The sequence below is a fragment of the Choloepus didactylus genome, chromosome 3 (genome assembly GCF_015220235.1).
Source record: "Choloepus didactylus isolate mChoDid1 chromosome 3, mChoDid1.pri, whole genome shotgun sequence".
In the NCBI taxonomy this organism is placed as follows: Eukaryota; Metazoa; Chordata; class Mammalia; order Pilosa; family Megalonychidae; genus Choloepus; species Choloepus didactylus.
The window spans coordinates 177970166-177996771 of NC_051309.1; the positions used below are offsets into that span (position 1 = coordinate 177970166).

The 26606-nt window shown below is 35.2% G+C and overlaps 1 protein-coding gene and 1 long non-coding RNA gene across 4 annotated transcripts in view; one reads left to right on the top strand and one right to left on the bottom strand.

Annotated features, from left to right (window-relative positions):
• Nucleotides 1-14617, top strand: part of LOC119529996 — a 46291-nt gene extending 31674 nt beyond the window's left edge. Inside the window, exons 1-3 of one of the 2 annotated variants that reach the window (XR_005215989.1) lie at nucleotides 3659-3726; nucleotides 6783-6871; nucleotides 14406-14617. This is a non-coding gene — a long non-coding RNA (uncharacterized LOC119529996). Of the gene's footprint in view, nucleotides 1-3658; nucleotides 3727-6782; nucleotides 6872-14405 lie in introns of those variants that run through there. The other variant, XR_005215988.1, reaches the window with a different exon arrangement.
• Nucleotides 1-26606, bottom strand: part of LOC119529992 (E3 ubiquitin-protein ligase MARCHF1) — a 581433-nt gene that overhangs the window by 61884 nt on the left and 492943 nt on the right. For both annotated transcript variants that reach the window (XM_037830956.1, XM_037830955.1), the window contains one exon: nucleotides 4623-4803. In XM_037830956.1, the coding sequence (XP_037686884.1) occupies nucleotides 4623-4803 (181 nt within the window). The remainder of the gene's footprint in view (nucleotides 1-4622; nucleotides 4804-26606) is intronic.

The following is a 26606-nucleotide window of genomic DNA, read 5'->3' on the forward strand; positions in this document are numbered from 1 at the left end:
AAGCTTTGTCTGGATCATACTAGGGCAGAGATTTTCCTTCCTTCCTGCTTGAATTTTTATGAAGAAATGAAACAGAAAAACTACTTCCCAGAATTGGGCTCTGATTTCATGAAATCCCAAGTATTGAATAAAATTGAGAATTGGGAAGAATACCAGTGAGAACTCCAGGATCCCTAGAGAGAATTTACAATGTACATGCACACTAAAACTCTTGCCAACAATTAAAAAAGAATCTTGCAGAAAATCATTCAGAACTGATTTTGCTTCCTATGGATCTAATTCTAAGACCTGTAATTTGTTGTTGTTTAAAGCAGTAAGGAGCAAAACTATGTAAAATGTTAAGAAAGGGATATGAGAAGAATAGAAATACTTCTCTGCTCTGAGAGACAACTGGAATGAGGATAAACAGCCTTACATGTGTTTCAAGCTGTTGAAGCTGTCAATGTTTTTCAGTCTGAAAAATAATAAAGGTGCATATAATGATGCATCAGAGTTATTAGGAAAAGACATTGTGGGGTAACATATCCATATTAAGAAGGAAGTTTTTAGAAAAAGAATTTATCTTAGAGATATCTATTTTGAAAGATTTTCATCAGAAATGGTTTAAATAAAGCTAAAGTTTCAGTGCTTAAAGGGAGAGCCTCAGGCTCTGTGGCACAGTGCGATGAGTGTGAGCTTTAGAATCACATAGCTTTGGGGATGTGTGATATTGAGAAGGTTTGATATTGAGTCTTGTTTTACTCATCTGTGAAATAGGTTTGATATGCCAACATAAAATGTGGTTCAAGATGATCAAATGAATTAAGTGATATATTCTAAACTCTGGCTTGTAATAAAAATTTAGTATTTGCTGGATGCATTAGTGAAATAGAAAATTCTCCATACTGGTCTGGGATCCTTTTTACATTTGCCTGAAGTGCAATTAGGCAACATTATTCAAGAGTGTGCAAGAAAACCCTAGCTAGGAATTTGACCTTATCCCTGCCCTGTCTATTTTTAGAGCTATGAATGGCAAGTCCTCCAGATTAGGAGGGAATCTATATAACCTTTGGGTAGGTAACCTTTGGTAACCTTGACTCTTCTGAGCAATTAATGCTATATCAAATTAAGGAAAGGAAGGAATTAGCATAGTATTTACCAATACAATCCTTTATTTTTTTAAAATAGTCATTATGGTGAAAATGCAGAAATACCGAATGATTACTCCTTTTTATTTGACATGTATTTGCACAAAGGTTATATTTTATTAATTCTCCAATATTCATTAGTTTTGATCTACAAAAATGACACATTTCAACTGAATAATTACTAAAGTTAATTGATAGGGTGCCTCATTTTATTTGTAGAAATATGAGAGATGAAATAATGGATGGATGGAGTTGAAAATTTTGTATTACACTTTTGCCAAATAGTTTCTGCATGGAAATTTATATAAAGAAATATTTAAGGTGAGGACATAAATAAAATTGTCAGTAGTATTTGTTGTCCTCATAGGCTTGGCTTCATATCCAACAGCTGTTTTCTCCCATTCAGGAGTGATTTAAATTTGAACCCCAAGCAATTCTTCAGCTTCAGAACAGGAGATTAGTTTGTTTCCTAATCGATATTGTGTGCATTTCCAAACTTCACTGAATGATCACTGTGCTTTCTGTATTTGTGACTTTTTGACTCTCCTGGCTCCTTAGAATTATTTCTGACCCTGAGTAACTCAGCAGATAAATGGAGCTTTTATTGAGTGCTGTAAAAGTAGCTGAGCTACTGACTTAAAGATGATGAAACTTGCTCTTACTTGCATAAAACCTTTGATTTTGACTTTAAATATTTTCCTCTTGAAACATTAGGATACCTTGATAAAATTACTAACTGTTGATTTTGGTGTAGTAATTAATGAAGAAAGGTTTTACTGATATCTTTAGAGACTAACTATTAAACCCCAAGGTTCATCAGATGGTAAAAAGTTGCATCTTTCTACTTTAGGAAGCCATTTTATCTGAACAGAATCTGCAGTCTCCATTGGCTAATGATAATAATTCAGAATCATTAGCTAAACTAATTGTTTAATGTTATAAACTGTGATGGAATTACTGAATTGAGAGCAATTAATGGATTGTACTTTTATATATTCTGACCAAATGTTATACCTGGCATTCTTAATGGCCAGTTAAAGACTACCAAAAGAAAACTGCTGAGGAATCTTAGTGCTATCAAAAAACCCATCTAGAACACATTAAAAATGCATCAGAACCTGAAAAGTCATTATGGATACAGGTTTTCAAATATTATTCCAGGGCACCTTGGTTTTAAAGGGAAACTGAGAATTTGGAATACTTTTCTAAGGCTTTAAAGCCCATAAATCATAAATCATAGACTCATGTGTTAGACCAGAGTTGAAAATTTAGATTCCTACTCTAAGACCACCAAGATGCTCAGATGATTGGAGAGGACATTAAGTCTCAGTGTCAGAAAGAGATGGATGGGTGAGGGATGTGGAAAATTTGATAGCAAATGACATCTGAAAAGAGTTGGCTGCCACTAAGATCTACTGGTTGCTGTCATCTGGGAATGTGGTGCCAGAAAAGCCAGATATTGTGATTTTTTTTCCAAACAAATTCAGATGTGTGGAGTTTTATGTGAAATTATCAGATATTTAAATGTTGGTAACTAATTCAAATTTTAAACCCTGTGGGTTGAATAAAACACATCTGTGGGTTGTCAGTAAGCAACATCAGGAATAAGATTCTAACATCTCCTGCAGATATATAAGTGTTATTAAAAATTAAAGAAGGTAACATGCTGTCCTTCACCAATATTTATGATCAATCAAAGGAAATGCCCTTAAAAAGAAAGTAGCATGCTTCATTAACAGTTAGTAGTAAATAAGTTGTAGCAACATATTCATTATTGTGATTAAAAGAGATTTATTGACTGACTTTCTCCGGTTTTTAAATAGGTCAATTGAGAAAAAAAGCTTTTTCTTATAGAGTTATAAAATATTAGGAATGGATTATAAAGAAAGGATCAAAGTTGTAGTTCAGAAGTGATTCTATAGAAGCTGAAGGTAGAACAAGATGATCTTTCAAAACCCTTCCCAGCATCAAATTTTGTCTGTTATATAAAAAAGAGTAGAGGAGAGAAAATTTGAGTATTTTATTATCATAGATTGTCACTATTGAATTGCAATACCATGTATGATGCTGTTGAAGTGAAAATTTTATATGGATGTGAAAAAAAAAAAAAACAAAAAACCATGGAGAAATACAGAGATACTATGGAACAATTAGTAGTTCCCTGAGGGATAAGAAGAGAAATTTGCAGAATCATGGAGCAAAATATGCTACTTAACTACTCCAGACAGCACATAGCATTTGCTCAGTAGATAAAACAAGGGGCAAGGAAGAAGAGTCCATTTCTATTTCTGAGACTGATTACTCTGGGATCCAGAGGAACAGAGTGCCACCTTTTGGCATGCAGGTCACTCCATATGTTATTAAAAAAAAAGACAATGCGTATCCCAAAGGCACTTTGTGCATGATTTTTAATATCTATCAAACATCTGCAGATTTCTAAAATCAAGGTTACTACAAAAGCAGGGAATGCTAATCTCAATTCTCCCTCTCTCCATAATTTACAGAATTAATGAAGAATTACAATGACTAACCACCAATCAGATGCTCTTTGGAGTAACCTTATTTGATTTTCATTTCTGCTTATCCTGTAACCTATCATGTATGTATCTAAGCAATATACTCTTTTTCTGCTTTTCTGCTGTATTTAATTTAAATGAAAAAGCAGGTTTAGTTAGATTCATTATTTAAATTTTGGTCTCCATATTCTCCCTCGGAAATTGAGGCACCCATATCCGGAAGGCTGTAGTTAGGCAAAAAGATGAATAAGTTACATGCAAAAATCTCAGGGTCCAGCTATGAAACACTAACGTTGTGTTTGAATTCTTTACAACTTGACATTTGATAACTTTCAGTAGATACAAACTTCAGATTTCACTCACATTATTTAAAAATATATAACATAAATGAGAAATTTGAAGGTAGTGCTATAGATAAAAATATACTTATCTCCCTCTTACAGTTTGATGCACAATATGGGCAATACCACTACTTCTTTCTACCTACTCTAATTATACATGAATCATCAAAACACATAACCAAATAAAAGAAAACACAAAAAATAGTCCACACCTTACAGAAAAAATAATTCTCCTCTGTTACCTAATGCCTGACTTTCAAAAATTCAGAGCTCATGTAGTTTAATACAATCTTCATAGGAATCGACCTCAGCAATTAAAATATTCTACAGTTCCCACCAACTCAATTACATGAAATTACAAGTATATTTTGTATCTCTGGTACGTATTTGTGTGTGTGTTTGTGTGTGTGTGTGTAATTGTAGATAGTGATATGAAAACCAGAGACCCTAGAATATAAACAGAGAAAAAGGGAAGGATTATTTGTAAGACTTGGCTATGTTTTACATCCTGAGCCCAACCCAGGGCATGTACCTTTTGTGGAGCACATTAGCAGAAATGCTGGGGAAGGAAATGGAATTTTAAAACAAGCCTGTTTTGCAAGCTCTTTCTTCAAGACCAATTCCGGCGGATACTATACCTTCCGGAGGGGTTTGAGCTTGGTCTCCATTATGAAGTCATACTTGCAGAGCTCGCAGCAGCGTGTGTCTGAACTCTTGATCCACTGGTGGAGGCAGGACTGGTGGACAAAGCGCAGCGTCCCTGTGCAGCGACAAGGTGTGATGAGGGGGCTCTCTTCATCCCCTTCGCAGTGACAGATCCTGGGAAAGGACACAGTAGCCAGCCTGAGATCTTGCAGAGAGCATTTCTCATCAGTGCATTTATACCCTCACTTAAAACTGCAACCTAAGATTTAGAATGCATGGACATTTCACTCCAACTTTGATGCTAGAACCAAACTAATGATCAACATTAATTTACTCTCACTTCTATGGTTGACTTAAGACATGTTATAAGGCATTGGATACCGGCATATCAAAAATGCACTGTCAGTTCATTGCTACACGGAAGTCAGTTTTAACAACATGACTCTTGAGCTATGCCTCCAGTTTAATCTATCTGTTAGGTCAGTGTCTATGGGCATAAGCTTGCTTTCATACTCAAAAGTTATGACTTATAAGAGTTCTAAGGAATATTGTATTCTGATAACTTCATTGTCTTATTTTCTGATACTGCTAGAGGATGGTACATAACCTAGTAAATATGGTATCATAGCAATGTGGAAGATTTCTGAAAATTTTTAAGGTGCTACGCAAAGAATAAAGTGAATACAGAAATTCTCAGCCTGAAAATATGACAAAGATTTTCCTAGGAAGATGCACACATAGTTGATCACAATAAATGGCCTAAATTACCAATAATCGTCATTGTTAAAAAGTAAAAAAAAAAAAAAGACTGATTAAACAAAATTCAAGTACAGTAAATCCTATTGTTTGAAAATTGCTATGGCTGCCAATGTTCAGAGTTCCTGAATTACTATGAATTCTAGTTTCATAGATTTACAGTCTATGAACTCTTCATTATTCTTATATTCAAATTATTTGAAACAATTTTTTTTCCTCTTTGGATGAGGTAAGCCTTTCTTACTTCTAGGTCATTAATTCAAATCTTAGCCCTTCAATAATTCTTATAATTTAACCAGCTGTTAGAATTTGCTAATTAATTTAATGAGAAATACTGTTTTAAATCTGTTAGAAATAAGAATGTGGTATTTTAAACAATTTAAAAATACATATATTTACTCTTTTTTGAGCTGAGTCACACTGGCAGGTGGGAGAATGTATAAATTGCTGCAACTGCTCTTTCCTTTTAGGTCCATATACCCCATTCTCCAGAAGCATGGGTTTTAAAGAGTACATTATATATCAGTTGTCTCCCCAGGGGAAGTGAAATGGCTCCTCAGACTGTTACTGCAATAAGACATAGGAATTGAAACTTAATGCTCCCCCACCCTCAAAATAAAGAAGTATGACATAGCATACTAGCATTTTAATCTCTCGTCTTAAGTAAAAATAAAATAAGCAAAAAGGAACACTGACTTCTAAAATCCTTGGAGTGGGAATGAGGGGGTGAAAGTATAGGGAAGTTGAAATTCAATGCCTCTCTCCTGGATTGAGTTAGAAAGTGGCAGTATTGATGTAGCAGCACATAGAAAAGATTACTGTGGTGGAGAAAAACTAAAAATCATCTGAGAGTCCATTCTTTAATGTTAAAGCCTTAAACAGCTCCTTCCTTCAAGCCTATGGGTCTTAGGGATCAGCGACTGGGGCTTACTGTACTTTGTATGATACACTCTTGCCCATAGAGAGTCGGTCACATGGTGGTAGTTCAGTAGATGTCTGTTAAATAAATGAAGTAGTCAGTCAACAAACTATGACTTATTTTAAAAGCAACCAGTGGAAGTTCATCTTGGTTTCTACAGCACTTCATTTGCTTGTGATATTTATTTTTGGAGCCACTGACATCTAATAAATTATAGAAAAATAAGAGCTTGACTTTGCTTAAGCCTTGAACCTTTTATCTCCATGTCTCCACACAAAAATAGACTCTTAGACTGAAGGGTCAGCAAACTATGGCCCAATTTATGTTTTGTAAATAAAGTTTTTTGTAACACAGCCAAACCCATTTGTTTACCTATTGTCTAGGGAGGTTTTAGCAATATAACAGCAGAGTTGAGTGGTTGCTGCAGAGACTATTTGGCTCTCAAAGACTAAAATATTTACTATCTGACCCTTTACAGAAAAAATCTGCTGACCCTTGCCTTCAACTATACATGATGACTCCAAAAGGAAAAAAACAAATTTTACAAAATAAATCACCCCAGCGTTTGTAAGTACCAAAAATGTGAAGTAAAGGTTATATAGAGAAGCACACAATGAAAATGAAGTCCCTCCTGGCCTAGTGTGGAAGCCTGCTGCTTCAGTGAAGAGTCTGCAGAGACAAAGGGCAATATTTTTCATTCAAAAGAAAAAAATTTGCACAGTTTATGTCATCTGATAATTCATCACTAAAAAAAAAGATAATGTCAAATGCTGTACAGGTGCCAAAAAGATTCTGAGAATGATTTTTTTTTTTCTCACATGAAAAAATAATTTATTCATAAGAAGCTTTAAACAAAGACCTAGCTGATTACTGATATTAGTCTAATCTGACCTGCTTACTGATTTTAGTCCAACTTCCTACGACTTACAGATTCCTTTTAAACATTTTCTGCTGCTACGGTTACCTGAAGCAAAAGCAGTAATATCATTTCCTCATAAAATTAAGGCTATTTCCCATAGGGAAAATCAAAACCTTAATTCATTTGCATTCCCATTACACTTGATTAATTTTTACAAGTTTTTTAGCATTTTGAACCTTTTCTAAATTATCCAACTTAAGTTGGGCCCCAAGAGTCTTTTTCAAACCTTGTTGAGATGTTTCTAAATGATATTAAGAGCTAAATATTGACTTCAAAAATCCATTAGAAATAAAAATAATGTGATTGTGCCATAAAAGAAAAAAATAATTCCTAAATTGATAGACTTCATGCAAACCACAATTGCTGAATTATAAGTGACAACACAGTAATGAGAACATAAATATGTTTTTTTCCAACAGAATAATTGTCTAGAGAAAATGATTTTCAGAACAAAATAAAACTGCATTGTAAAATGTTCATAATTTTGATTATTTTTGTCTGGTGGGAAATTGAGGCTTGGAAATTCAGTGATTTTATAAAATCCTGAGTGGTTCACATTGGTGTCACCTAGTGACAGGAGCAAGCTGAAATCACAAGTCTTATTGTATTTGGTATTTTAACAGCTGCTTGAAGTCTAATCAGAGTATGTTGAGACTTCCATGATTTATGACTTGAAGGAACTGGTATTTCCACATAATTTCTAGCTTTCTGTTTATAGCAGATCACAAAATGCTATGTAGCAAATTAGATTTTGGATTTTTGTTCATGTGTGTGTGCACAAGTGTGCTTAAAGTCCCTTCCATGCCTTAAGTTTCAGTTTTAAGAGAAGGAGGAATTTTTTTTTTTTGGGGGGGGGGTTGTCTCATGTATCCTAAAATATCCTTCACTATTCCCACTCCTGCTTCATTGTCAAAGCTTCTTATGTTTGGTAGACTAATATTTTTATTAAGTTTTTTATAATTAATAATTGTCTTTGTGAGGGCCAGAGTGCCTATGTAACTTTGGGACATTCTTTTTCATTGATTCATTGATTCATTCATTCATTCATTCATAATTCATCACATTTTCTTAGTGCCTGTGACATGCAAAGACGATCAGGCAACAACAGCATGTAGGGTGAATTAATTGACAGGGAGAGAAAAGAACCTGGAGGCGGGAACTCTTTGGGCAACTATTACAATTATTCAGGTGAACTGAGTAATGTCCCATACAAAGGTATGTTCAAGTTCTAACCCCCAGTCCTCTGGATGTGACCTGATTTGTAAACAGGATCTTTGAAGATGTTGTTAGTACAGGTGAGGCCAAACTTCAAATCATTGGAGTCCACATAAGCAGGACACAGGGGAAGACAGATAGGGAGAGAGATGTCCATGTGGCTGAGATTAGTTATAGACAGCAGGCAAGCCACCACCAGAACACTACAGACTTCAGAGAATGCACAATCCTGCCGACACCTTGGTTTAGGACTTCTAGCTTCCAAAACTGTGAGAATGTAAATTCTTGTTGTTTAAGCCAGCCAGTCTGTGGTATTTGTTATAGCAGCCTCAGCAAACTAAGACACCAGGTAATAAGTGTCTGGACGAATGCGGTGACCATGGAAGAAAGAGGGGGAGACTCTCAGCTGGCAGAGCCTGCAGATCCCTCTGAGAGCCTAAGCTGCTTCCAGGACTAACTGGGGCAGTAAGGCACATTTACAGAAATATGTGACTCCAAACTGCAGTCATCGCTGTAATCCAAAGACAGCATCTTAAGTGCAGATCTGTCAACTCTCCTCTCCTATATTCCATGACTTTTGCTTTTTCTCATGTAATCTTACTAATGTTATCCCCCACTTCTATACTACCTTCTTCTCCATATCCCTCTCTAAGGAAATAGTCTTTATGCACAATAATTACGGCTACTGTTATGGTTCTGTTGGTTTAATTTGAATGTTAATCTTTACTCAAAACTAATCATCATGCTTCAGGCATTCCTGGAATCACTTTTAAACTAAAAAAAATTGATAGCAAATATGTTGGGCAGGATTCAGATCAAAAGGTATTAAGCAGTGGGTGAGAAATTAGTGCTTGAGTAAAGGAGTGAAGAGATATAATTTCCTTTTTTTTTCATGTGAGTTACCGTGTACAGTGAAAGGATAGCAGAGTAGAGAAAGTTTTATTTATAATTTCATTTTATTTTTAACAGGAAGACTTGAACTTGTTCATAAGCAGAAGCAAAAATAAATAAAAAAAAGAGAGAGATAGACATTACAAACAAACAAACAAACCTCCAGCAGGAGAACGCCCAGTTGTTAAACGAAGGTCCTTGAGAAGGTGATCAAGTATGGAGAAAGAAAGCGCATTAGAGGAATGGTTTTGGACAAATGGAAGAACACATAGGAGAGGAACAGACACCTTTTCTGTGAGCAAGCAGGTAGAGGAAAGATATAGGTGAAGATAAAAAAGGTGGTAGAGGCAAAGGAAGTGACAATGTGGAGGCAGAGGAAGTGACAATGGTGGGATCGGGTGTCTTGCATTCTGTGATAAAGTAGACAAAATATCCGCTAAACACAATGAGAGAAGGCACAGGGTTCAAGTCATATAGATGGTGTAAATAATTAGGAAAAGCCACATGGAGAATGTGATGGGAAATTAACCAAGCATGAATGTAAGGACTGTGGAGCCACTGTAAGGTCCCTGGTGAGATGAGACAGTGCAGATTTATAGTAGACGCTGGTGACACTGCTCTGTGACCCGGCATTGTTCAGCAGCTGGAGAGCAGTCTTACATCTTGTAGCATAAGAAACAGTCTTGAGATCACTGTGTCAGTAATGGGAAGGGCAGAGGTGTGAAGGATTCTGGTCAGCGGATAATGCAGCTTGAAGACAGCTGTTCATGGGGTCTAGACTAGCCAGCAGGAAGGAAAAGTGAAACCCTGAATTGGTTTATGTATTCTGAGAAAAGGGTGGGTTTGAGAGACTGGAAGCTGCAACGATGGTGACAACTGATGTTGAAAGTGCTGGGAGGTGGGTCAAACATTGTCTGTGTGTAAACTATTCATATCCTTCAAGGATGAATTCATATCCCTTTTGGTGTTCTGCTTTTTTTTTTTTAACCAATGTCATAGAAAAAATATTATATAAAATTATTTGGTGCTGGGGATTAATAAAGGAATCGAATCTTGACTTACATCTTTACTTTCTGTACCTTACCAGGGGTGTGTCCTTGGGGAAGTTCTCAGTTTACCTATTTGTATAATGGGGTTAAAAATGCTTCTTGGGGCATCATGAGAAATAAATGAAATAAAGGCGTACAGTGCTTGGCACATGGTAGGCAATCAAATATTTGTTAATTTTATTATGTCTAGTCGTAGGATCATGGGATTACTACTACTGCTTCTACTACTACTTTTACTACTAGTAAAACTAATTAGGTTTACTTTTGGCATTGCTTTCAGTGCACTGGACTGAATAGTTTTAGCATCCAGTTTGCTAGCTGGTTAGAGCATATTTTATAAAGCCAAGGTCATGAATTTCAATTCCATACAGGGGAGCTAGCTGCTGACACATTTGAATCCTCAGGTCAGTTATGTCACAGGAATGTCTCAAAGAAAGCTAGGTGGGGCATTATACACCGCATGGAGTAGAAATGGGATTAAATTCAGCTTCATTCCTCTAAATGATGAATAACCTCAGACAAATTTTAGTGCATCACTTTTCTCATCTGTAAACACTTATATAATCCTTGTGAGGCTCAAATATGAGAAGATAGAGGAAAAATATTATGATCTATAATCATTATGCAAAAGTAAGGTATTATTGCTAATATGTAAATATTAGATAAAATCAACAAAAATTGTTCCTATGTACAAGGCATGCCATTCAGTGCATGCTTTAAAAAAAGCAATTCAATTTTTTCATGGCTTCATTTCAGTTTACAGGATTCTGCCATGCTTCACATCAAAAGACTGATGTAAGAAAGGAAGATATTTTTTCCATCTACCTTACACTGAGACTGCTTTTTCTACTAAGCCTTCAACTCCCTCTTTATATTCAAATTTAAGGATCTTTTCTAGTTCTTCATCATTCTTGATGTCTTTTTACATTATTGACAAACCCTTCCTTCTTGCAACTTCTTTCTTTTGGCTTACTTGACACAGCTCTAATGAACACCTATAAGCTGGAGAAAGTGGAATCAGAAGGGAATATAAAATGATTGTAGGGATTGGAATAGTTGTGACTACTTACGGAGGACAGACCCAAAATGTTAGGGTTCTAGAGTCTGGGAAGGTAAGAAATGATAGGGGAATAAGATAGAATTCAATATATCTAAATTTATGGTTAAGCCTCTTCCACCATTTAAAAAATGCTAGGTCAAATGAGCCACCTTTTAAAATACGAGTGTAGTAATTTTGGGACAAATACAAAGCAATAGTACTTCCCACATTTAACAGACTGGAGGGAAAAAAAGGCAGGGGAGGGGAAATGACAGCAATTTTCAAATATGTGAAAGGCTATTGGCTAGAAGAGCAACTGGTCTTGTTCTCCCCCACAACTATAGCCAATGAGTAGAAGTTATAGAAAACAAATTTCCATGAAATATAAAGAAAAAATAAGAATTTTCCAAATCAAATGGATCTGCCTCAGTAGAGTGTGGATATCCTGCTATGAAAGTATTCAAACATGGGGTGATTATTTGGCAGGCATTGTGTGAAAGGAACTCAAGCAAGGGTAATTGAACTAAACAACCTCAAATTTCTTTTCCAATGCTGAAATTCCATTATTCTTCCTTTCCCACAGATTGATTTTTTTTCCCCTCTAATTTTTGGTCAGTATTTCCTCTCAGCTAATACATGGGATTTTGTGTTTGCGCCTTTGATTTTTCCTCTCTGCTCACTACCTTAGTGAGGCAATCTAGAATTACAACTTTAAGTATTACTCCTAGACTTGCGATTTTAAAGTATTCATCTGCAGAACCAACCTCTGTATCTCCAATAGCAAAACACTTCAGTCAGTCCTTTAATGGAGTATTTCCAGTGGGACACTTGCAACTTCCTTTATCTCATCATCCACACAACAGCTTTTCTTCCCAAAGATCCCATCCCATAAGTGGTAGCATCATTGTTCCATTCTCTCAGGTAAATACCTTGCCTTTTATCTTTGAACTTTCCATGGACTTTCAGACACTATATAAAAATTGTCATCAAAATGCCAATATTTTCTCCCTCAATATTTTTCATATCTTCTTCCTTTTCATCCCACTTCTATCTCTCTAGTAGTTTTGAATTGCTAGCAGATACATAATTTTTCAAGATTTTCCTCTTTCTAAATCATTCTTAAATATACAGCTATTCAGATTCTCCTAAAATACTGTCCCACATCAAAAACTCAGTATCACCTACCAAATAAAATTCAGATTACTTAACCTGGTTTTTCTAGGACCTTCCATAGTTTGGATATACCTTACCTTACCTATTCTACTATATGTTTCCTAATAATCCCCAACATACTGTCATAGTAGCAAGGTATAGAACTTACCAGCTGATAAGCTGTGGATTTTGCCACAAATAAATTACTGCTATGCCAAGATGTTAATTTGTCTTAGCCTAGAGGGGAGTTTAGTGTTCCTAGGTATATTGTCCATTAACCTCAGTAGACACATAAATGTTATGTTCTGCATGTGCCATGATGTAAAAAATGTTGGGTACACCAGTGAGACCACTAAAAGTACAGTCAGCATCAGAGTCATAGTTCTGCCTATCTATGCACATTAATAAATTACTTAAGTCTCTCATGTTTCAAGTTCCTCATCAATAAAATGGGAAAACAGCAGTATCTACATTATAGGACTGTTAATGAGGATTTAATGAATTAAGTGCTTGATAAAGGTTACTATTTTTTAAAATGATTGATCAGATGGTTATTCCCAAAGACTGTTGTATCCACCATATTACTGTTTACCCCTAGGAATTTTCTCATACATTTCCTCATACTGGTAATACCCTCCCTCTCTTCACAGCACCTCATTTAAATTTAAGTAATCATAAGACTCCCACTGTTAATGAAACAGCCTCCAGTTCTTTTTCAACTACAATACTCCTTGCATTTCCTGGCTTTGTTGCTCTTAAAGACTATACCACACAAAATTGGTCTTTGTTTTTTAACTGTTCCATCAATGCCAGGTTTGATATTATGAGCTTAATAAATTCTTGTTGGTTAATTTTAGGGAGCAGGATCTTTACTGCATATAAGGAACAGTGTTGATAATAAGAGTAATTTAAGTCATGAGAGTTTTAAAAAGACAGGGTAAAAATGGTTAATGGGCTGGGGAGTCTACACTTTAAGCTTTTATTTAAGCATGTAAAGAGCACAGACCAAACAAACTGGTTCAGTGAGATGATATAACAATTCTCAGAAGTTGCTACCAACTACCAATGTTTTGTTTATGTTTTGGGAAAATTCACTTATAGTGAAAGTAAGAAACGTGTTATCCATTCATATACCATGCACTCTTTAATTTGCATTTGAGGAACTACACTGAGGTGTACCAATTTTATACTATCTGAGCAGCAGAGGAAGTAAGGCAAACTGCTCTACAGTAGAAAGGAGAAGTAACTTAATAAGCAGAGAAGAAGATGGACAGTATTAATATTATTTTTACTAACAACTATCTCCGGTAACTCTTACTGATTTGGAGCCAGTTCACATTTTTGGAATAAATACAAAAAGGCCTCATACACCAGAGTTCTAAGATTTCCTTAACAGCAAGGAAGATAAGTATTACAAGCTACCATTCAGCCTAAGATTAAAAACATCTTGAAAACTCTACATAAAAATACAAATAGGACTTAAGAATAAAAACTATTTTATAAAAAGCTAATGCAATTTTTGTAATCATAAGATTGGTCATTCTGAATCTACTTAACATCTCCAGATGAATGACAGTTTTCATGCATGAATACTTTTTTTAAAGTGTTTTGTTTTCTTAAAGGAATATTTTCAACTCCCAAAAGCTGTTACATAGCATGATTTCCTGAGTTTAATTTCATGCCCTAATTTGTCACCATTGACTTGATCAAAACCCCAGACCATCTGCACAGAGCTGCAGGGAATGAGCAGCTACAAAGACATTGCCTGTTGCTCCTAACGTGATTCCTGGGGCTGAGCCACAGTCACAACTAATCAGCTCATTTTCTTCCCATCAGGTATCACACTGACGGAAAGCAGTGGAGAAGATAACGAGCACCTTGCTGTGTAATCACATGCCAAGAAAAGAAGCCAAAGAAGCCAAGTCTTATGTCAATTTGTAGACATTTGTTTGTGTGAACCACAATGAATTGGAAAGTTTTTATTCGAATTGCTCCACTTGGGTTCCTCATGCCAGGAGTTTAATCGCTGATCTGGGTTTCAGAATATCAAAGGGACTCTCTAGTCTTGACTAACCTAATGGTTCAGTCTCATGGTGGGCTGGGCCTTCTCTGAGGACTTTCTGAAATATCCATTGTTTTCTGAGATAGTTGATGTTTTTTCCCCTCTGGGTTGGCAAGTATAGTCCCAGAAGTGCCAGCCCAGAGCGAACTCAGCAATACAATCCATCATCCTCATTAATCTTAGCTTGAGTTCAAATTGTCCAAATCTTCTAGGTCAGAAGAGATCAAGACCTGGATTGTATATTTTAGTATAACTCTTCCCCTATTAGCCAACACTTTGCCACATTATCGATTTTCCATTGTTGACCTCAAAACACAGTCTATCTTTGAGTAAAGGAATTGATTTTCCACAATCACATTTACTTTTCTAGATCCTACTTGATAATTTTGGTGACAGATAGATGAACAAATAGATAATAAATATGAATGAATAACTCAATGTAATGATTTTCTCTACTTTTTCATGTGTCATACACACTTATTTTATACTAGCTTTGAGATCTTTTTAGGATTATTTGTATCACTGACTTAAAATTATACTAGTGATAATTCTAAGCAGGTATTCTTAAATTTATTAGGCCAATTTTTTATTAGTTGCATACAAACTCATTTGTCTTCATGATGATATTTAACCAAAGATATCTATTTGGTTATATACAGACTTGGGCTTTTGTATACAAACGATAACAGAAGTATCAGCAAAATAATCCAGTTATAATTTCTTAGTCTTTTTTTTCCAGCGTGTGGCAGGGTTCTCAATTCAAATTGATTTTATGATGGTTTTCTTTGTGGCTGCTAAATGTTTGATTCCTTATAATCTCATTCTCAACCATGACTTCCTTCCATTTTGGTCCATTCATTAATCTTACCAGAGTGAGCACTGCATCAAAAGAAATCTCAGGTGGCCATGGATAATTGACAAAGCAGATAATTTATTTATAGATTGCCAGGAATGCACTGAATTAGAAATATGCTTCTGCATATGAACTCTTCTGCTCAGATAAGTAAATGTGTTGGCAAAATATTGATGTTTTGCATCAGTTCTAGCAATTTCCAATGAAGAATGACCAGTCTTTTATTCAACACTCACTCAATTATCATTCATTCTTTCATTTATTTACTTACCTAATTCATTGTATATGTACTATGAGTACAACTAGACAAGATGCAATGATAAATACAAAGACGAATAAGTCCCAGTCTTTGCTCTTCAAGGAGCTTATACTATGGCAACTTAAACATTGGACAAATGCACAAATAGCTGGACTACAAAGCAAAATGTGATATATGCAATATCAAGTGCTGTTATATGCATGAGAGGAAAAAAATCATATACATATGGGGAGGTTAAAGCCTAATGGGAGATGTGGTGTATGAACTGGGATTGAAGCAAAGGTAGGATTTTGCAAGATGGAGGTGGGAGTTAGTAGAATACTCCAGGTATAGAAAATATTGACAGTGATGGCTTAGAATTAGGATTAACCAGGTAATCAGGTAACAGCATGAGGTCAAGTCTGACAGGAACGTGAAAGTTTGGATAGGATTGACAACTGTCATGCCGAAAAATAAAGTAAGATTATGGAGGGCCTTAAATACATTCTTTTTCCCAATGTCAACGCGCGCACACGCACATGCACACACACACACACACAGCTTTAACTATCTTCAGTCAGAATGGGAACTGACTATAGAATTTGAGTAAGGAAGTAATATTATTAGAAAGATTAATCTGGCACTTTCTCAGATGGATTAGAGAGGAAAAGACAAAAGAGAATAATATAATTGTCAAGGTCAAAGGCAATAAGGATAAGAACTATGCAATAGCTGTGAGAACGGAAAAAGGGGAGAGCAAGTGATACTGTAAAGTTGGTAGAATTTAGGCATCAGTTTGGGAAAAGGAGAGGAATATGCCACAGGAGAATGGAGTAAGGGGTTTTTCTTAAAATTTTAATCAAATTCCATCGGGTCAGCTGCTAAAGAGCTAATCCATTTACAGGGCATCCGGGCATTTGCTTGTCATCACAACCACCATTTGGAAACTATAACATTTATAAATTAATTTTTAACTTGGGTATACCGTACCAGGACAGTTATTTTAAAAGCAGAAGGAAGTAATTTCAAATTTTCTCAGAGATGCTACTATACTGCATTTAAGATATTTCAATTATTTATCATATTTGAAGGATATTTTTCCAAATAGCAGAATTATAAACCAAAATTGTAATGGGGTTCCTTACTTCCTCTTTCTAATTTACATTTTCCTAATGTATACGGAATCCAGAATGGTTCTTATGCCATTTGATTATCCCAATCATTTGTTTCAATCATAGGGACAGAAAGTGTAATTTTGTATGACCAAATGAAATGCCTTATAAAATTGCAAAAGTTTAATTTTGTTCAGAATCCTGATAGAACAGGATTTCCACTTAGAAAACAACACTAAGATTTCTTCTGACAGGTTCCAGTCTTTAAAAGCTATTGAGAGACATAACTTAAAACATAATATGATTGTAATTTAAAAATCAGGTGCATAGGAAAAGATTAGAATAACTTATGTGAAAATCTAAAATAGTGGTGATGATCTCTCCAGCTAATTTTATATTAAAAGAGTATTTTTCTCTATTTTTAATTTTCTTTACAATAACCACAAATTAATAATCTCTAAAGGAAATGTTAAACTCAAAAATTATATAATGATTTAAAAATAGTTTTCCAATTCTACTTCACTTTCTTTTCCCTTGTTCTTTAGTAATTTAATAAATTCATGAATAAGTTTGATAGGTGTACATATTTGAGTAATTCGGACAAGTGCTGTGTCATGTTATTAGCAAATGAATTGCTTTCACTTTCCTTCATGTCTAGCTTTAGAAGCAAGTGTTGTAACATATCAGCTACAGGGTAAATTCAGTAATTATAGTTGTTCTTAGAGTTCTAGAAAATTTCCACTTACCTTGCAGGTGTTAACCCTATTTGTGAAAGTTTCCATTCTATATTCCAATATATTTATTCATTGAAAGTCCAGAAAAGTATTAAGAATAGTGTGGTTCTCCCCAACCCTCACATATACCAATGTCAGGAATACATTGTTTTATCTAAATTCTAAGTGTATAAAACATGACCTTTCATGTCAGCTATGATATGCATTTATGATCTTTACAAGTGTATGTATTCAGACATTCTATTTAAATATATCTGAGATTTTGCTGCAGTTTCTTAGAAGACAAAAGCAAATTACCAAAACTAAGTTGTGGAATTGTGACCCATGACATTCTTTGAAATTTGCTCTCTAACTACTTATTAAATCATACTTTGAAAGTTATCACTGTTATGTATTTATGTTAAAGTTCACAATAAAAAATGCATTAAAAATGATAGAGTGATAAGAGAATTGCAGCAGAATTTTAAAAGTTGATGGATCTGAGTATCTGGGTTGGGGGTATGCTGGAGTTCTCTGAATTGTTTTGTACTATTTTTGCAACTGTCCTGTAAGTTTGAAAGTATTTCAAATAAAAAGTTTTTTGTTTTTTTTTTTTTTAAACATATTACCCGGTTATTTTCTAGGTGAAAGGTATCTCTTCAATTGCATCATTAGCATTTGCAACTGCCTGAACTTTTCGGGTGTGTTTGAATTTTCTCAACATTTATCACTGCCTATGGAGCTTTTCTCAATGCCTGTCCTTCATTTTATCTCTGTCTTTTCATAACTTTTTGATGTTTTTCCTTCTTGGCCAGAATTTTCCACTATGGAATAATTCTAAATGATAAATGGGAATATTTCCCCCTCCACACTCAATATGGATGAAATGCATTAATTATGTATGCCAGAAGCAATCATTTGCTATATTTTTTCCCTGCCATCTTTGCCTTTCTGTTATGTCTCTGAAGCAGCTGTCTTTATTTGAACATAGAAGCAATAAAAATTTAAAAATGTACAACCTCATCATGGAGTTTAATGAGAGGCAGAGCATTTTTTGATGTGTTCTTTTTTCTTTTTTGTGCACTAAAAGTACAAAAGTGAAAGATGCAATGGGAAACATAGGTTGTAAATATTGTATTTTATCTCAAGTATGATGTTGCACTAAACATCATTTAAGATAAACAAGGAATATCTTGCTGTTATGACAAATTACCATTTTGTTTTAGTTTTTGGATGATTTGTAGTTGATATATAATATGAAACCATAGTAAGATTCTTTAACTTTCTTGAGGCTGATAGGGAAGGTTTTTGATGCCTAGATATAGAGAGACAGTAAAATTCTGAGTTTAATGTTTAGAAACTGCTTGACTGTTACAATAACAAAAGTTGCTTTCATTTTCAAATTATATTTTAATTCCAAGCAGCGTCTTTTATAAGGATCCTATCTGAAGAAGTACATAGTGAATATAACCTGCAAATAGCTTCAGTTTGATTTCACAGATCCAAATAACATAGGCTCTTGCTTAACAGTTTTAAGTTGTATATAAGATTATATATCTGTCATATATACATGCACACATATAATATAGAGTTCTAAACATAAAAATATAGTTTTCAAACAAATCATATATCTATATCTATACTTATATCTATCTGTATCTGTATCTGTATCTATATCTTTATCTGTATCTATCTAGTTCGTAACTCAATGAGTTAGTCCCATTGATTCAGCTTTGCTAATTCCTGTGTTTGGCCTCTTAATGGCATTTGACAAAAGTAGGGGAACAGTTGCAAATAGAACTGAAGAAATTTGTCTTCTTGACTGCAACATTTTGTGGTAATGATATTGAAAATTAATCTACAAGTTAACTCACCACTGGCTTAATTATAAAGGGGCTACAAAAACAAACATGTTTGTGGGCCTTATTTTTCCCGAGAGTAGAATTTGGACTTAGACGTCTCCCCAGAGAGGTTGATGGGTAGGGCTGTGAGATCAAGTAGGAAACCGGTGTGAGTGCTCTTAGACCCGGGTGGTATCAACCTATGAGTGAATTTTGTCACACAAGTTCTGTGTTTGGGACTGTGGGCGGGGTGGTGGAGAGAAAGAAGCATAATCTCCTTTACCCTCTTTTGAGGTTCTTCTTAAGTAAAATTATGGTAACATCACTCCACTTTTTTCTCTTTACCACAAATGACTTTATAGTATATGTAGTAGATCATGAAAAATGATTAAAAAATATGCAAGCCAAGATGACTTATTTAGTGATACATCTTTGTATTTCTTATAAAGTCAGTGGGCTCTGGAGTAGCACATTTTATTTGATTAAAATGAAAAATGAAATGAAACAAAATAAAACAAAACATGATACAATTTTTAAAATTGTCCTTTTAACAAAGGCACAATTTATCATCATCATAGAAAACTATGTGGTTACACAAGAGATGACTGATCTTGAACTATTTAACTATCAAAAAAAGTTCAGGTTGTCAGTGGAAACAAACATTTGCTTCCTTGACATTCCATTTCCCACAAGTGTTAATTGCTTTGGGGGTCTTGGAGTTGGAGAAGCCATCCTTCCAAGCCAATCTTGACATACGCCATAGTTTCATGATAGGACCCTAATCCTGCCCTCTGCCAAATCCTTGATTGTCAAAGCCCTTGTACTACCACTGAATGCATCTATTAAATGCAGGTAGCCAAGGATGTCATCTACTATATTGTACAATGACCTCACTGTAAAGACCCATGAGAGAAATTTTGTCCAGTCAGTCTCCATTACCAGGAAAAGTTGTGTTTCTTCTGAATAATTGGTTTGTTTCCTGTGATTCCTGTTACTCTTTTTGCTCTGATAACTGTGCATTTGAGAATTAAACTTGCAGTGCACCTTTGTGAGCACATTTTCATGGAATTAGTATTTTTCTACCTTCATTTTCATGTGCCCTGATTTCCTTAATTACTTATTCTATCCTTTTGGATTACACACATACAATAACTTAAAAAAGGAAACAGAAAATCAGCAAATACAAACTTATGTCATATACTTTAATTTGCTTTATGTTTTGCTGTCCCTCACGCAGACTTGCATAGGGCTCCTTTTCCTTATACTTGAAAGCACCCTGCCTCTAATCCCATTGCAGCACAAATATAATATTACAACTGCCTGTTTTCATAACTCTATTTTCTACTTCAGTGGTTCTCAAATATTAGTGTGCATCAGACTCTCCTAGCGGGCTGGTTCAAACCCAGAGGGTAGGGTCTCGCCCCCAGAATTTCTAATTCAACGGGTTTGGGCTGGGGCCCAATATTTTGCATATTTAACAAATTCTCAGGTGATTTTGGTGCTACTTGTGCAGGGACTGCTCTTTGATAGCCCTGGGCTTTTATTATTTTTAATAGTGTAATTTTAAACTGAATGACAATTTTCTATACCAACCAGATGAGAAATTTTGAGGTTTAATCCAAGATAAAATCTACTAAAAACAATTTTCTCTTCTATTTCCACCAATAAGGGTCTCAAGTTTGACAACTGTCCCAAATTTAGATAGTTTTTGGAGCTGAGAGGAAGTATCTGTACCCCAGATTCCGTTCTAGTGTGTCCACATTAAAGAAGTGCTGCCAGGTGGACCTGCTGCCCAAAGTATGGTTCTTAATACTTACACGTCTTCTAGAAGTCACATGTTCACCTGAGATTGGGCTAAATATCAGTGGTTCTCAACCCCAGCTGCTCATTACAATCAAGTGAGGGGCTTTTAAAAACTTACCCGCTGACCTTCCACTTCCAGCAGACTTTGCATAGGGCCCTGACAGCAGTATTTGTTTGTTTTTCAATTTCCCCTGTGAGTCTAACATGCAGCAAATACCGAGAACCTCTTGGATCCTTTCTACCCCTAGGGTGGTGTGCCAGTTTGAATGTATTATGTCCCCCCAAATGCCATTATTTTTGATGTAATCTTGTGTGGGCAGACCTATCGGTGCTAATTAGATTGGAATTCTTTGAGTGTTTCCATGGAGATGTGCCCCACCCAACTGTGGGTGATGACACTGATTGGATAATTTCCATGGAGGTGTTGGCCCACCCATTGGGTGGGTCTGAATTAAATTACTGGAGCACTATATGAGATCAGACAGAAGGAGCAAGCTGCTACAGCCAAGAGGGACACTTTGAAGAAAGCACGGGAGCTGCAGATGAGAGACAGTTTGAAGATGGCCGTTGAAAGCAGACTCTTGCTCTGGAGAAGCTAAGAGAGGACAAATACCCCAAGAGTAACTAAGAGTGACATTTTTGAGGAACTGCAGCCTAGAGAGGAACATCCTGGGAGAAAGCCATCTTGAAACCAGAACTTTGGAGCAGACGCCAGCCACGTGCCTTCCCATCTAACAGAGGTTTTCCGGACACCTTTGGCCATCCTCCAGTGAAGGTACCCGATTGCTGACATGTTACCTTGGACACTTTATGGCCTTAAGACTGTAACCGTGTAACCAAATAAACCCCCTTTTATAAACGCCAATCTGTCTCTGGTGTTTTGCATTCTGGTAGCATTAGCAAACCAGAACAGGTGATATAATTTTGAGGCTTTGGCATGTTATTGGAGCCAGGATCCCTCTGATGCTTGGGGCATTTTGATAATATATGACTACTATTTCAATCCCGTTATGTTTTTCTTCCTCAATTCTCCTTTATTTTCCATATTGTTAACATCTTTAAGTGTGGGAAAATTTTTAATTTTACTGTACCCTCAGAGAGTTGTGGTCTAGCTCATATTAAAGAGTTTCCAAAGCCAAAACATCAGAATTCATCAAAATGGGGCTCAGAAGGGCCAAAATAAGAACAAGGGAGAAAATAGAGATTTTTGATTATCATTCATTGGGCAAACCTGAGGGAAAGAAGTAAGTTCTCAGTGTAATGTCTAAAGTAAAATCCACTTCCAAGAAGCTTCCTCAAACTCAGGAACTTCTGTTTTATGGCATTTTCAGTTCTGCATAAACTTGGAAGCGAATGAGAGGAACTAATAAGCTCCTGGAGTTCTCCTTACACCTGACAGAGCTGGGAGGGAGAAGAGGGGGCTGAACATAAAACTGTCACAAACAATTCACTGAGCCTGTTGCAGGGGCATTTTAATTTCTGAACCAAATTAGATACTGGTATTTAAATTTCCCTATGTCTGGGGACGACTGCAGAAGATTTTAAATGAATGTAAAACTACTCTGCAATGGTTATAAGGAAGCTGAGAACTTAACTGGACAAAATGTCAAGCTATAAATCAATGCTCCGATATAAATCACGATTTGGTAGTGACAAGATCTGTACCCAATATTTATCAGTTTATATGCACATATTAGTTTTCTGTTTGCATAAATATATAGGGAACCTGAATTTATTACACACACAGTGGTTTTTAAAATGAATTTGTGTGAGTGAGAGAAGAGACAGTTGTTTGCTTTTTTCTTTTTTGAGACAGAGAAGGGAATTGTACATTGCCAATCAAATATAAGTTCATTAAAAGTAGCAAATAATTCAAAATAACTGTAATCCTGGACACATGAAGGCACATATACTTAATAGTCCTTCTAATCCAGCATTTTGCACCTTATTATGACTGAGTATTTTAAAAACTTAGAAATTATTAAAGAAAAGATAACATTAGAACAATATAAACTGCCTTATAATATGCAAATACTGACATATGGCTGAAGGGGCATCATATTTATATCTACTTTTGCCTGACATTTTCTGAGGTTGGAAAATTCCTGACTGATATTCAAATCTACTTTAATATGATTTTGTAAGCAGGAAAATGTCAATTTTTTTCTTTGTTCTTTTTGAAAGCACAACTTGTTAAATAATCTGCTTACAGAACACATGCTATTTCCAAACATCAGAGTGACTTGTTTAACCATATTAGAAGGCAATTAATCAATCCACTTGGGCTGATCATGTAAGATAATTAACCAGTTAAGATTAATCAGTATTATTTATGGCATTGTCATTCCATTCCTGGAAAGATTCTCTCTCAAATTGAGGAGAGGGGAACAACAAAAAACAACTGCTAAGAACAGGGCATCTCTTAAAAGATATTTAAAAAAGACACTAAAAATGCCATTTCTACAATCTTTTCAAGTTATTTTCTCATGTTTCATGTATATATTTACATATATCAGTGTCAATACATTGTTTTGTTCATTCATACAAAATGAAAATGCAAACTACTACTGGGATAAATGCTGATAGACCATGTGAAATAATATCAAACATTTAAAACATTAAAATATATAGTGATAAATGTTTTTCTTTGTTGGAGAAACCCTTATTTTGTTAAATAAAGTAGCATAGTATATACCTGAATATTTACTGTGGACTGAAATGAATGAATTTGTTCATTTCAAGGACAGACATTAGTTCTAAAACATTACATTGTAATCATAATGGATAAATGGCACATACCATTTTCCTCATTTTATGATGACATTAATGAACAGAGGGCCATTGTACCTTTTCCAAGTGTGACCGCTCCAAATAGACAGAAATCAGAAGTTGAAAGTCAGACCTTGTGGCTTCATGTGATCCAGCTGTCTTAGTTCTGGCAAGTCACCAACAATATTCACACCTGTATTTCCTACCTACTTAACTGTTATTAGATGAACAAGAGAAAGAGAGATGTTAGTTCCTACAAGACTTAGCCAAACAAAGGCAAAGCACATGGAAGAGAACAGATTTGCCAACTTGCCTAAGAATCCGTTATCTGTTGGAAATGAATGTTTCCAATTAGGTCACTTAAAGTGACCTTTCTCACCTCTATATTGAAGACTCTGAACAGCTTGTCTGCTACCCATGGTATAGAAAAGTAAGAAAAAGAAGGAACGGAATAAGTAATAAAAGTCTTAAAAATATCTAATACCGGATGAATATAAATCTAGGATCAACAGGTAGAAAATAGAGAACTTTCTTACAACTAGGGACTCTGAAAGGAAAGAGGCGGCCCCAGGAAATAATATGCCCCATGAGGGTGATGATAGCATGTGCACATATTCTAAGGTTGCTCATAGAGTAGATGGGATAGTGACCAAGATGGTATCTATGAACCCAGTTTCCCCAATGATTGGAAGAAGGAGATGCATAATGTTCTTTCTCTAAGTAAATATTGAGAGCATACTACCTCACTGAAATGCTGTACTACTTTGAAAACCTTGTTTATAAAAAATATGTCCCTTAGTTTTTAAATTTCAAGTTTATCTGTGGATTCCTGCATAAAACAGTCCTAAATGTGAAACAGATATTTCATGAGGTCATTCCCTTACATCCGTGTTCAACAGCTTCCCTTGAAGGGAATAAGTATGTCCCAATGAAAATAATATGTTGTTTACCTGAAATTCAAATTTTGCTGGATGTTTGACCCTGCAACCAACCCCCTCACTCTGAGAAAGATGAACTTGCAAAGCCAACAGAAATAAATTTTATAACCTATAAATCTACACGTATCCACACCTATCATTTCCTCTTTTATTTCTATTGCAAAGAAAGACATACCGATTTTCCTTGCCATGGCCAATGCTTCCACTTTGTGCTTTGGATCCCATCATTTCTGTCTTCTCTGTGGGACCTTAATAATTAAACTATCTTTTCAATTTCTGACTCTTCATCTTCTCTCTCTAACCTCAATGGTCCTCTGAATGAAAATAACAATAACAAAACCGTTGAACTCATCTCTCCCTCCACATTTAAGCTCCATCTTTCCTTCACACACTCTTGAGTTTTCACCTGTCTTTCAGGTTATTCTGCTCTTTCCTGCTGTGGGCTTTTCTCTTTTAGGCCATTATTATTGATATCCACAAGGTTCTTTGGAGCTTATCGTCTTAGTTTAGATACTACCAATTACCTCCACAATTACCACCTATATGCTCAAGACTTCCTAATCCTTATCTAAAATCTAGATAACTTTTCTAAACTCTAGATCATGCCATATAACTATCTCTGGATATTTGGCTTGCCCCTCAAACTATAAGGTCTAAAACTGAATTCACATTCTCCTTTTAAATCTGTCTCTCAAGCAGTATTTTCTTTCAATAGCAAATAGTACTGTAATCTACCTAATTTTCTAAATCAGAAACCTGACAGCAGATATATATCTATATATATCTATATATCTATATATCTATATATATATATATCTATATATATATATATATATATATAATTTATCAAGTCTTGTGTGATTTACTTTCAAAGATGTTTAAAATACACCCACTTCTTTTTATTCTCACAGCCACCACCACCTCTTCCTTGGAACATGGCAATGGCTTTCTATTGGTTTCCTTTGGCTTCAGCCTTGCCCACTTTATTTTCCATCAGCAGCCTGAGTGATCTTCTAAAATGCAAACTGATAGTGTCATTTTCCTTCTTAAAAGCATGCATAACTTTGTCATTAGGACAAATTTCAAGTTCCTTTCTATGGTTGATAAGGAACTCCATGACTGGCTGTCATTTCCCCTCATTCTCTCTGCTCTGGCCTCCAAAAAATCTTTTTATATATATCTCACTTATCTCTGGGTGTTCACACATGCCATTTCCTTTGCCTGGAACAGAGCCTCTCTTCACTTTGCTTGACCTATTCCTACTTCTCCTTTGAATTTCTCTGTAATTATTACTTCCTCAGGAGTAAAAATAACCCTGTTTTGTTCTATAGAATGCAATGTGCTCCTTTAGCTTCATTCATAGACTTATTTTATTTTTATGACAACTGCTTGTTGAATTATTTGTCTTACCAATGGAAATAAAAGCTCATGATAAATGGGACCACTTTTGTCATTTCCACTGTATTTCCATCTTCTAGCACATTGCCTTGACACAAATTTCCGATTAATATTTGTTCAATGTGTGAATGAGTTCACAGATATGATGACAGGGATACAAAGAGTCCATTTTAAACATAATTCTCTTAGGAGCTTAGGTGTATTATCCAGAAATTATCTAAATCAATTTTAAAAATGTTAGCACTTTGTCAAAAAGCATGATCTCTTTGCTTTTGAAAAGTAGTCTTCTGCTATGAACTTTTTGAGCTTT